Genomic DNA, 13,714 nt, shown 5'->3' on the forward strand with positions numbered 1-13,714 from the left:
TCAGTCAGATTAGGCGACCCGACAAATCTTGTAACGGAAGTGACGCTTCCGTGGTCAAAACTTTTTACTAGAACGAAGCTGTATTAAACTGTCTTCAGTTACCAGTACAGGAGTGCCGCCATTTTGGAGGAGGCCAAACTCCCTCTGTGCGGCATCGTTGTATCTGCTCCCTAAGGTCCCAGCCTGCCAAGTTTCTCTGTGCTCATACATGCTGCAAGGAACAAGTAAGTGGAGGCTTTACATGAGATTGTAGCCAGTCAGAGTGTCCCTAGGTGTAACAGCATTTTTTTTCTTTCTTAAGTGGAACTTTAGTCAGAAAATGAAGTCCTGCTAAATGACTCCAGGCTGGCCCTGTTTGCTGGTATAGCTATGTAACACAATAAAAATAGGAGCCTATAATGTGTAAATCCAGTAATACACTGCTGTGCTCATGCTCAGTTGCTCTCTATTTTTAGCATTGTACTGAATTTGTACAGGCCGATCTACTGACAGCCTTAAGGCTCCGTTCACATCTTGGCTTTCTGAATTGCCGCGATTTGAAATGGTGATTGGATCGCACGGGCGTGCCACATTTTGCCTCTATCTCGAATCACGGCGATTCGGCTCATGATTTGGAACGCCGAGATGTGAACGGAGCCTAAAGCAGAATTAAATGCTCCTATACTTTACAGTAAGGCTCCGCTCACATCTGAGCAATGGGCGGAATCGCTCTATTCGAAATATCGGCAAATCGCAAGAAGGACGCATGTGCGATCCCTGTCGCTTCCAATGGCACTCAGATTTTTCCATGATTAGTCAGGCGACAATCGCAGTAAAACCATGCAAACAGAATCGCAGGATGGCTGTCTCCCAAAAGAAGTTCTTGTACTTCTTTTGGACGACAGGCAACCTGCGATTCTGTTTGCATGGTTTTATCATGATCCTTTGGGTGTCAATTGCTGCAAAACCGTGCCGCGATCAGGATGCCATTGGAAGTGACTGGAATCGCACCAGTGTCCCACGATTTGCCGCCATTTCAAATCGTGGCGTTTCCACCTGCAATTCAGATCGCTCAGATGTGAACAAGGCCTCAAGGAAGCTTCTTCTGTTTGATCTGCAACTGCCATGGCGCTGCACATGTGATCAGTTATGACTCCAACCATTTGATGGTTTGACAGAAGCAAATATGACTGTTAGCAATCCCAGCATTCTAGGAATGTAACTGTATTCTGAAACCTTAAATTAATGGGTTTAGTTCCATTTTTTATTATTTACTGCTGGGGCTCATGGCTTCAGCAAAATGGCAGCCTCCAGCAAGAAGAAACTAGAGCAATGCTGGAGGCAACTTATAGCACACTTATGGTAGCATAATTATTAATGTGGAATGTAAGTTCCTTGCTAAAGAACATCATTTTTTATCAAGTTGTTAATGGGTAAAGTTCCACTTTAATTTAGATTAGTTTGCCTATGATTAATGTAGCACAGCCTTGTAGGAACTGCTAGTTTAGTAAGTGGTTGTAACCATTATAAAAAGAACAAAATCAATAAAAAGCTACTGTCCCTTTAAAGCACGATATACAGCATAGTGCTTTTGCAGTGTCGTTTGTCCCTTTCCATGTTGTAAAATACCTGGTCGATCCTGCCTGTTCCGGTGTTCTCTTCTGTAATCTGACCACATTTTTCATGGCTGCTGATCCACGATGGCATTGACAGTTTGCGTGCCTCCATCATCCTGCTCTGCGTTCTCCCCCTTTCCCTGTCATTTCCATAGTCTGTGTGTTAGCCAATCTCCTCCCTCCCTGCCTTGATTGAGTATTCTGCTGCAGCTGCACCTCCCCTTTTAGCTTAATCTTTGTGTACTTTCCACGTCGCCTCACCTAATTGGCCGGCACCAGATCATAGGCATGGGGATAAGAAGCATAGTTCCACAGTGGAGCACACTTCTCCACCCTTCCAGGGGGAAACTACAGCTCCCAGAAGGCTTTGCGGCCAGGGGGAGGGGCAGAGATAAAATAAAACCATGTGACTGTAGAAGGTTCTGCAGAGAGTGCGAGACCAGAGGACAGAAAAGGCCTGCAGACCTGGCGCTCTGAGTTTGTGGGACCCTCCTGCCCTCCAGCAAGGTCTATCCCTCTCAATTGGGAGTCTCTGGTACCTCCAGGTGGAGGGAAGATTTACAGAATAACACCAGTCACCTCAGATAGGAAGTCTTCTGCCCCGTCACCTTGGACCCGCATTCTGCCGGTCACCTCAGACAAAGCTTCAACCGGTCACTTCAGACAAACATTTACCTCTTACCAGAATTCTGCCGGTCACCTCAGACAAACATTCAGCATGTCACTTGAGTCTCCCGCCAGACACCTTTAAACCTGCATTCTGCCATTCGTCTTTAGACAAGGCTTCAGGGGTTGCTGCATAGACCCAATCGATAAAGTAAAAATGGTTAAAAAAATATAACAGTCTGTGGTACTCGCCCTCTCCTGGGACTCCTCATTTCCTCCATTCCCCCCCCCCCTTTCCTCCTTCTCCTCTTCCTTTCTGATATGAAGTCTAGCAATGTAGACTACTATACTCAAGAGTACAGATTAATATAGTCTATGACACGTGCCTAATTTTCAACCTGGTCCTCTATGGCTCTGGTTACAGTTTATGGTAGTGTTATTTATTACGCGTTCACGTGCTACTTCCTTACATATCTGTTCAACGTCGCCCCTGCACGGGCAAACCACGGCTTGTTATGACTGTTGAAACTCCAATAAAAATGTTGAAACAAAGAAAATATAACATAGTAGTAAACATGGAAATGTATGCTGTAGATTGAAATGTGTGAGTCAGACTGAGGGATCCATACTTGCAAAGATGCAGAATGCTGTGTATGCCAAAGTCCCACCTGTAACCACTGGAGACATATGACCTGGGAGCTGTGAAGTATTCAAAATGGGCCAGCAGTGCAAAACAGCACAGATGGGGGGGGGGGTAAACCGAACCATCCAGCATGGTCTGCCAGGATGGTGGCTAGAAAAAACTGTGTGCATGTGTGTGATATATATATATATTTATTTATACTGGCTTTTTTTTTTTGCCACCAGTGGCTGCACCCATTATGAAATCCACGTGGGTGCTGGTGCGTGTCCCTGAATGCATCCTGGATGCGTTCAGAGCTATGCACCCTCACCATCGAGCATGGTGTTAAAATTGTATGGAACTGTAACATTTCAATATACATTTGCATGTTTATCTATTGTTTCATTTCAGAACATGGCTGGTCAAATTAAGGACAAGGAGGCTTTTCAGCGTCTTAACTTTCTTTACCAGGTACTTTTTATTTTATTATTTTTTTTATGTTGCTAAAGTTCCAGCCACTCCAGTTATGCTGTTAGAATTTAGAATCCTCATTGCATCAAGCTGTGTGATTGCCCTCCCTCAATGTAGCCATCTGGCTGCCAAAGCCCAAGGAGCCCATCTACATTACAAGCAATACACGCCACTATGATGTCACAAAAATTACTATTTTTTTTTTTCTACATCATCGGAGTGCAGGCTCCTTTCTTTTTTCCAGTCATGTCTTATTATTATTTTTATTATTATTATTATTCTGTTAAAAAATGTATCCTTAACACGTAAAATGTATTCCTGTAACCACAGAAAGGAGTGCATTTCTACCTGACAAAAGTGCCAGTGTTTTTGATGAACAGTGTATGAATGTTTTAATTGAGTGTTTCTCAACTTTTTTTTTTTTTTTTTATATTTGTCAAGGGATCCTTTTAAAATTAGGCACAATCTTGAGGCACCCCATTCTAAAATGTAAAAAACTAATAGTTTTACATAACACTGCAGCATCAACACACATAGGACACCCAACATTAGAGATGATTTATTTTCTACACCTTTACACACAATGGTACTGACTAATATTCCAGTGTTTCTCTTCTCCCTCGTTTTCCCTCCCTCATTCAGCTAATGTAACCCCAGTGCAGACAGAGAAGGGCAAAGAAGGACATCCTAAGTTGCTCAATGTCTTCCTTAACAATTTACGACATAATTTATTAGAATCCCAGCAGTTGGATCACATGGTGCCTAATGGCCCGTACACACGATCCGAATATCGGACGAGAATTTTCATGACTTTAATAACCTATTTAATTTCTACTTGCGACTATCAAGCGAAAAAAGTCGTACGATATTCGGATCGTGTGTACGGGCCCTAAGTTTGTAATGCTGCACAAATTAAAACCTGTGACTTTATGTAAGGCATACACACAAATGGAGTTTTTTTTTTTTTGGTGTTTTTTTTTATTTGATTATCACTGGGTTTTAAATTTTTTCTTTTTAAACAAAATGTGAAAATTAAAAAAATAAAAAATAAAAGTTTATTTTCGTCATAAAATTTTGCAAATAAGTAATCCGTGTAAACGATGTGCAGACAGACTTGCAGGTTATCTGCTTTCCTTTCCTCACACAGACACAGCGTGGGAGGAAAGGATTGACGATAACAGATGGTGTGATTGGACACCGCTGATCATATGGTAAAGAAACCTGATGTGCACCGCAGGAGGTGCTCAGGGGGTGGGGTTCTGGGAGGATATCTATTGACACCATCCCAGAACTGGATGACCACACTGTAGCCATCTTTCGGCTATAGCGCGGTCGGGAAGTGGGTTAAACATTCATAGTTAAAGCTGAACTCCAGGAATAAAAAAACATTCAGACCCCTTTCACACTGGGGCTGTTTGCAGGCGCTATTGCGCTAAAAATAGCGTCTGCAAACCGACCTGAAACAGCGGCTTTCGCATTGGAGCGGTGCGCTAGCAGGACCGCTCCAAAAGTCCTGCTAGCCATATCTTTGGAGCGGTGTGTTTTAGCGCTCCTTCCCATTGAAAGCAATGGGAAACCACGGCTATACTATTCTTAACCGCTAGCGGGGGATAAAACGGCACCGCTAGCAGCCGAATAATGCCGCAATTCTGACGGTAAAGCGCTGCTAAAAATGTCGGCACTTTACCGCCACCGGTGGGCGTGAGCCATGCTAATGAGGCGCGACCCCATGCAAATGATGGGCCAAGCGCCATAGAAGTACTTAAAATGAACGGCGCATGCGCCGTCCCGTGGCCGCATCCCAGTGCGCATGCTCAGAATCACGTCGCAACCACTGCCTAAGATACGTCGAATCACTGCCTACGACGTGAACGTAACCTACGCCTAGTCATATTCACGCACAACGTAAACGACAAAAGATACGACGGCTGTGTTCCCTGGTCCATACCTTTGCATGAGTTGCGCCTCCTATATGGGGAATAACTTTACGCCGGACGTACGACTTACGCAAACCGCGTATAGTATGTGCTTGGCGCAACTACGTTCGTGAATCGGCGTATCTCCCTCATTTGCATATGTGCATAGAAAATCAATGGGAGCGGAAAATGCGCCCAGTGTAAATATGTGCCCACGATACAACGGCGTTGGCAAGTTACGTTGGTCGTAAGAAGCCTATTTTTAGGCGTATCTCAGATTGTGGGCACGGCGCACAGATACGACGACGCATAGTTACACTTACGCGGCGTATCTCGAGATACGTCGGCGTAAGTGCTTTGTGAATCCGGGCCAATGTGGGATACTGGTCCTGTATTGTAGAGACTGAAGTCGGAGTTGCGACCCTTGAAAGTTATTGTTTACATGTATAACTTTTCTGTTAAAATTCAAATAAAGAAGTTCCAAAAAAAAAAAAGTTATTGTCTTGTTGCATAAAGATATGACATTCTAAAAGGCCTGTGATTTACAATGCTGTTATTCTTTATGACTTGGATAAACATAAGACCACATTTTAGCTTTCTCTCATGTAGAGATCCATGTAACTCGTATAACTAATATATTTATTTTTAGCTAACTTTATTTTAATATTTTTTATTTACGATTTTCTTTTTCTTTTTTCTTATAGGCTGCACATTGCGTTTTGGCTCAAAACCCAGAAAACGTAGAACTTGCCCGCTTTTATTGCCATACACAAAGAACAATTAGCAAGCGATTAGTCTTGAGACAGTAAGTTATAATTGACAGTAGTTCTGTGTACTTTTAGTAAATTGAGGATCAATCACGATGAATGCCACTGACTCCAACAAATAAAGAGCTCTGCACCCAAAGCTGACTCCTGACATCTCCACTTCGTAGCCGCCGCTAAATAAACAAAGGGATCTCTTTTTCTTGTGACATAGTCACCTCGGCAAGCTACGAAGTGGAGCTGCCAGGCAGCGGGAGCCAGTTTCTGGTGCAGTTATTCCCCCCTGTGGCAGCAGTATTCATCATAACAGACGCTGGATTTACTAGTACATTATGATTTAAACCTGCAGGAGGACCAGCTTCTTTTATTTTTAAGACCTGGTTTTACTACCACTTTAAGAAAAAGCCTTTGCTATTCAAAATGAGATTGAGAATAGGACTAGAATTGGCTATTGAACACCTAAGCCAAGACTAGAACAATGTTCTGGATGCCCATCAATGTAAAATAGAATAGTTTAGTTGCAGTAACAGTAGACCTGTTTACAAACCTAAGACCATTATTTCAGGGACTGTGAAGCATGGTGGTGGAATTGTTAAGGTTTGGGATTGCTTTGCTGCTTCATAGCCTGGGTAACTCATTGAGTCCGCTTTACATTTTGATCATATCAAAGTGTGTTTAATTTAGTGCCCTCTGTCTAAAAATGTAAGTTGAACCAGAAATTAGACTTTCAATACGATAATGAATAATGGTCCAAAACACCTAGGAAACCCACCAAGGTAAGGCTCAAAAAGAAGAAATGGAGCATTTTAGACTACCCTAGTCAAAGACTCAATTACTTTATTTTTTTATATAACTATGTATATTGTGCAGTGGTTAGTAGTCCTGATGACTTGGATTTGATTATTGGAGGCAATATGCATTAAAAGGTAAAAGGTTATCCCCAAAGTGATGTTCTTAATGAATTGTCCTCTGCCTTGCTGAACTTTGATCTGTCTGTCGGCAGGCCATTAGATTGTACGATTCTGTGGGGACTAGGAACGTTTTGAATGGTTAACTGTTCTCTTTAAAGCTCTGGAATAGTTTAGAGATATTAATGTATATCCAATAAACAGAACAGATGTGTAGTCATAAGCAGAATTCAAAGAATTTTAACTATGGTACTCGGGAGTATTTAGAAACTATTTTGACAGTCGATGCTTTTCAAAGACTATACTTTAGCCACTATGAAGTGTGACTAGAAGTAATTGCTTGATGTTCTCTTCCAGGCATTATATGTTTTAAGTAACTGCAGCATTTGTAAAAACTGCCTCTTGAAATTGCTTTTTTAGGGATCCATCTGTCAAAAGAACGATTTGTAAGCGATGCAGCTCCCTCCTTCTTTCTGGAATCACGTGTACTGTGCGTCAAAGAAGTAAGCTAAAAATACTCAAGTCAACGACAGGTTTTGATGGCGAACAATATCTTTATCACAATGGTTTGAGTGAAGCTGTGCAAAATCTGAAAGCTTATACATTTTTAATTAAATAATTTTTAGGTGACTAATGTATAATTTGACTTTGATCGGTTCTAAGGCAATTTTGTCACAAACTAGGGCAATTGAAACTGAGCATGTGATTAATAATATTTTTTTTTTTTTTTTTTTTTTCAAAAGTCAAACTCTGCCTACTTCTCAATCCTCTCTAATATGATGGTTGGGCTTAGGCCGGCCATACATGAAGCGCATTTCTTTCCTGCAGCCACAGGTTGCAAGAAATACATTTGCAACACACAGTGGGTTTTTTACGAAAGGCAAATCCACTTTGCACTACACTACAACTACAAGTGCGAAGTGCAGTCGCTGTAAATCTGAGGGGTAGATCTGAAATGAGGGGAGGCGCTGCTGATTTTATCATCCAATCATGTTCAAGCTAAAATGCTGTTTTTTATTTTCCTTGCATGTCCCCCTCGGATCTACAGTGACTGCACTTTGCACTTGTAGGTTGCAATTGTAGTGCAAAGTGTATTTGCCTTTCGTAAATAACCCCCACAGTGTTGATGCGGCAATCCCTCTTGCTGAGCCATTGTCTTCTCCTAGGGGAGGAGCCGGGGAAGCCGTCCCTGCTGGGAGAAGACAATAATTATTACTAGCTGCTATAGCAGCCGCTAGTAATAATCGCAAGAGAACCTGTCAGGCTGGTTGTACCCAAGTTGATTGATTTTGATCAACTTGGTACATTCAGCCTGCCCATTAAAGTTGTTAACCCTCTTCTATGAAATTATCACCTCTGTACCCTTTTTAATAGTATCTGTCTCTGTGCCCTTGTTCTGTAAAAAATCTATTGATCTATACTGATATAAACTGCGTTCCGGGCGCACAGCTGATTCCTCTTCTGCTTCTCTCTCTACCTCACAACTGCAGTGGGCGGGGCCGAGCCGTCCTGCTGACGTTGGCCAGGAAGAGGTGGAGAGAAGAGAGACAGAGAGCTGACAATCGGATGAGAGCCTGGAGCCGTGCTCATACAAGGTACAGATCGGCTGATTGTTTACATTAAACAGGCACAGAAACACATGTTAGTAAGGGACAGAGGAGATGAGATCATTTTACAGAAGTTGGGGCCGGCTGCAGGGGCACTGGTACAAGCAGGGAGGGGGAGGAGGACAGAACAAGAGGACACAGACACATTGAGAGCTGCGGATGATGGAATCACGCAAATAGACCACGTTATCAAGGGCTTAGCAGCCATGATTATCGTGGTCTGTTTGAATGGGGAGAGGGTATAGCCAAGCAGGATCGGACAGGTTTTTTAGGGTATACAGGGGGCCAAATGACAAAGCACAAGCACTGTGCTGTATAACATGCTTTAAAGCAGGGGTCTCCGAACTTTCTAGACAAAGGGCCATTTTTTTTTATTTTTTGTCCTTCAGATTTTAGGAAGGCCGGACTGTGGCCAGCAGGAGTGGAAATTTTCCTGTCATCAGTGGGAGTAAACCTCGCCAGATTTAGTATTCGGGGAGGAATGGTGCCCCATTGTTTGTATCAGTGTCAATGGGAGATATGGTGCCCTATTGTTGGTGTAAATTGGCAGAATACTGTATCATATCCGTTGATGGAATAGTGCCCCCCAAGGGCCAGATAAAGGCAAGCAAAGGGCTGCATCCGGCCCCCATTCTACAGTTTGGAGATTTCTGCTTTAAAGGAATAGAATCAGTTTTTGTTTTATTTTTGGGTTAAACGCTTTAACAGTGCGAATCTCGGCGGGCTCCTGCAGAACCAGAGGAGATTCAAACCGTATATGGCCAGCCTGACTGAGCAGTAAAGGACCAATAGGGTGGTGATAGAATCTAGAGGCAGTTTAGAGTTTTTATAGGACTAGGTAAGATTTCCATTCAGCTGCTTCTATGTCTGGGTTTATATCGGGCTAGCCATTTTTTTTTATCATATTGTAAGGATAATTTGCCCAGGTTTGAAGGAGAGCTGATTTTTAAGCCTCATTCACACAAGTGTATGAATATTATGGTCCAAGTATGCTAGAATTTTTCTGCCTGAACCTGGCAGAAAAAATGCTTCTAATGTTGCACATTTTTGCATGTATGGCATTGAACCCAAATGCATTCTACTAGCCAGAATATCAATTTACTCTGGCCATTGGAATACATTTACTCTTTTACGCACACAAATTATGCTCATAAACTCCTCTTTGAACACAGTTGTTTTTTTTTAATTTATTTTTTTGTTTCTAAACTTAAAATGCTGATCTAAATGTCTGATGTGCATGGTCATGCCCGTGTGCATGAACCCTTAGGCATCTTTCACACAGATGTGTCTGTGTATGGCCTCTGCTTATGCTCAGCTAGGATCACTTCATTGATCCCTGCTGAGCATCCTCTATGGGAGATCGGATGAAAACGGACCCCCTGTCTGTTTTCGTTGATCCGCATTCAGCAGATTGGCTGTTGCCGGACATGTCAACGCTGACATCCGTTGCTCCATAGACCTGCATGGAGCATCCACTCGGGTCCGCCTGAGAAACTGACAGGCGGACCTGAGTGGTCTGCCCGTGTGAAAGGGGCCTAATGGTTTTAGCTCCTGAAACACCCATTTGATATTGGTATTGGCAGGGTAGGTAGCCCCAAACGCTGATGGCTCTTTGCTACAGCCACAGCCTGATGCCTGGTATTAAAACCTGTCTTAATAAAAAAAAACGATTAAAAGTAAAATTTTGCAGCATTATATCAGTTAGTTAAATGGATGTTGTGTGAAATGCCGTAATCTCAAACTTGGCAGAAAAATTACCCAACTGTAGACACTTTAATCTGGTTATGCTTCCTATGACTAGACTGTCTGTTTTAAGAGTATAGGTTAATGAGGGGGAAAAAATGCTTTAAAAATATTCTTCACACAGAACGCCGAGGACAACGACTAACAATCGTTCGATGCCTGAGTTGTGGTCTTACCAAACGCTTCCTCAATAACCCAAACTACAAACTGTGGTGTGAGCAGCCAGAGGCACAGTTAGAAAATCAACCAAAGCCAGGTAGGATACCTCTTCAGGTGTCTTTTTTTTTTTATATTTGTTCTATCACTTAATTTTTATTTTTGTTATCCAGACCTAAATCCTGGTTCTCAGCAAGACCCAACAAAGGAGAGAAGACCATCGCCTACCCAACCAGACAGTGAAACAAGAGAGACTACTTAACTTCCCCAACTGCTAAGCGTGGAACCGCTGCAGATGTACACTTAATTTTCTGTATTATTTATTTCGATTGGATGTTACATATGTTACTCCTAAAGCGTTATATATATTATTTTTTTTCCAGTAAATCTGTTGTGATGATACAAGCATCTCCCAGTTTAAAGTTTAAATAAAATTATTCCTGAGGTATATCCTTGTTTGCCTTTGCATCTCTGAGATCCTTGACGCCATCTAATCTGTGTGGTATATCCAGGTCAGAATTCGACTTATTGTTAGCCCTGCAGACCAGACCGATTTAAAAATAAATAAATAAATAAATAAATTGGGAAACGCAGGATGAGGCTGACCTCATTCTATCAAATTGAGTCTTTGTGTGGTTCATGAGAAATTAGACATCTGTATTACTTTGGACCCCCTGGCTATAAGCCCACCACAAACGTTAAATTTAATTTCATGGTTTTGTTTAAAGCCAGACTGGTCTATTTAACCCATCAGGTTTTCAATAATGTGTTCATTAACTTACATTTTATAGAGAGTATTAAGCCACTCTTTATCAGATGGTGAACAGATAAAAACTGTGGGAACAATTTACTAGGGTGTGTCTATGGTGCACATGCACTAATAGGCAAAAACAAGTAATGTATCTACTTTTGTGAGTTCATTTCTTCACGTGCCCTGAAATGCCGCTCTACCAAAGTGCTGCATGTTCTATTTATATAACGGGGCCAGTAAGTTGCCCAGAGTGAAATACAAAAGTACTATTTGACAGCTGTGGTCATACTTACATTTGTATATCTCAAATGCTTAAAGTGATTATAAACGATCACCCTGTAAAACAACCCATTTCGTTTAAAATAGAAATGAAAGGCAAAACATTTTTGTATACATAATTTTTCTCTTTTTTTTTTTTTTTATAATAAGTGATCACATTCCCTCTGTTCTCATCTGCATAAAGCTGGGGGAGAAGAAGCATCAGCACACTGAGCTTCCCAGTGACAGGCTGTATAGGTGGGGTATGTTAGGACAAGTCTGATCACTGGAGGTGAGCAGGCTGAGTTACCAGCACAGCTAGAGAACTGACTGAGCTGAGCTCTCCTGCTTGGTGTGGTCAGTTTTTCATAGGAAATCGGAGGAACTAGCAGAAATGCCCGAAATTTCACACAAAGGAAGCAATTCAAAGAGAACAGGATACTTTGCTGATACAAGTACATAGTGCAGCAGGCACATATCGGGAATATGAAATGTTGGGGTAACGCAGGCTTTAAGGCTCACTTCTCAGACGTACTATTAAAATATGGCATTACATCTTCTCGGAATAAACCTAAAATGTGGTAGTACTGGATGAACTACTTCTTGGAGGAAGGGAAGCCCTGATGGGAACATCCTCTTAATTGTGCCTCAGTCTGCCATGAATATTACAATGGTTATCACACAGTGCAGAGAACATGTGCAAAAGCCCTGGTTGTGTTAGAAATTAAGCAGCATGTTACTTTCAGGAGGTGCTACCACTTGTCATTCCGCCACCTTTCTGTTCAATGGTAGTGAGCTATAGTGTTTACGGATCGTTAGTGAAGCATAGGAGATTAAGCCGCTGGGACTTCAAATCCCCGGACCGGTGAAGAAGCTTGCCAGTTTTTTCCTGTCCCTGGACCCAAGCTACACTACATTTAAAGTGGTTCTAAAGGCAAAACATTTTTGTTTTACTATAACCACTTTCCGACTATAGGACGCACCACAGGTGCGTTATTACCGCAACCGTTCTAGTGAGAGCAATAATTCTAGCTCTAGACCTCATCTGTAACTCTAAACTAGTAACCTGTAAAAAATGTGTGTGCAATTTTAAAGCACGACATGTTCGGTATCTATTTAATCGATGTAACATCATCTATTATAATTTAACAAAAAAAAGAGGGGTTATAGATTTTGTTTTGTTTTTTTGCATTAAAATGTATTAAAGTGTATCTTTTTCAAACAAAATCGCTGCGCAAATTTTGCGTGATATAAAAAAATATATATAATGTTTGGGGGTTCTAAGTAATTTTTCCAGCAAAATAAGGATGATTTTTACATGCAGGAGAGAAATGACAGAATTGTCCTGGGCTGGAAGTAGTTAATGCATTCTCTCCATTAAAATGGAGTTCCACCCAAAAATTGAACTTCTTTAAGTGACGGTGACCTCCTGACATACCCTCTTTTTATAGTCATCCAGCTCCCACTTCCTCCTGGGGCTCCACAGTGCTGAAAGGAAGATCACCTCTCCCTGCAATCTTCTGGGACACGTCACAGGCTCCAGAAGATTGCCCAGCCAATAACAGCGCGCGTGGCTCACGCATGCGCACTGCGTGCCTGGCTGTGAAGCCACAGCCAGGCGCCCACAGTCAGAATGCCGGCGCCGCGGAGAGGAGCGGGGCTTCGTACACCCGGATTGCTGGACCGTGGGACAGATGAGTGTCCATTTTGTAGCTGCTGAGGGTGGAATTCCGATTTAAAGTAGAACTATGGGAAAACTTTTTTTTTTTTTTCATTTTGGATAGAGTAAAGCCCTGTACACACGATTGGATATCTGATGGAATCTAATCCGATGGATTTTTTTCATCGGATATCCGATGAAGCTGACTTTCATCAGTCTTGCCTACACACCATGGGCCAGATTCTCAAACGACGGCGTATTTCCAGATACGCCGTCGTATCTCTGAGTCTGGCCGGTCGTATATATGCGCCTGATTCTTAGAATCAGTTACGCATAGATTTCTATTAGATCCGACCGGCTTAAGTCTCTTACGCCGTCGGATCGTAACTGCATATTTACGCTGGCCGCTAGGGGCGTGTACGCTGATTTACACCTAGAAATATGTAAATCAGCTAGATACGCGAATTCATGAACGTACGCCCGGCCGACGCAGTACAGATACGCCGATTACGTTAGGCTTTTCCCGGCATAAAGTTACCCCTGCTATATGGTGGCGTATTTGCGGCGTACCAATGTTAAGTATGGCCGTCGTTCCCGCGACGGAATTTGCAAATTTTACGTTGTTTGCGTAACTCGTCTGTGAATGGGGCTGGACGT

The 13,714-nt window shown here is 42.3% G+C and overlaps 1 protein-coding gene across 1 annotated transcript; it reads left to right on the top strand.

The window, feature by feature from the left end:
• Positions 1 to 53: 53 nt before the first annotated feature.
• Positions 54 to 10,836, top strand: LOC120926549 (ribonuclease P protein subunit p21-like). Its single transcript, XM_040336617.1, has 6 exons — positions 54 to 224; positions 3,235 to 3,294; positions 5,915 to 6,015; positions 7,303 to 7,385; positions 10,357 to 10,488; positions 10,562 to 10,836. The coding sequence occupies exons 2-6, from the start codon at positions 3,238 to 3,240 to the stop codon at positions 10,648 to 10,650; spliced, it is 462 nt and encodes a 153-aa protein (XP_040192551.1). The 5' UTR covers positions 54 to 224; positions 3,235 to 3,237; the 3' UTR covers positions 10,651 to 10,836.
• Positions 10,837 to 13,714: the final 2,878 nt, after the last annotated feature.

This window comes from Rana temporaria, chromosome 2, assembly GCF_905171775.1.
Source record: "Rana temporaria chromosome 2, aRanTem1.1, whole genome shotgun sequence".
NCBI lineage: Eukaryota > Metazoa > Chordata > Amphibia > Anura > Ranidae > Rana > Rana temporaria.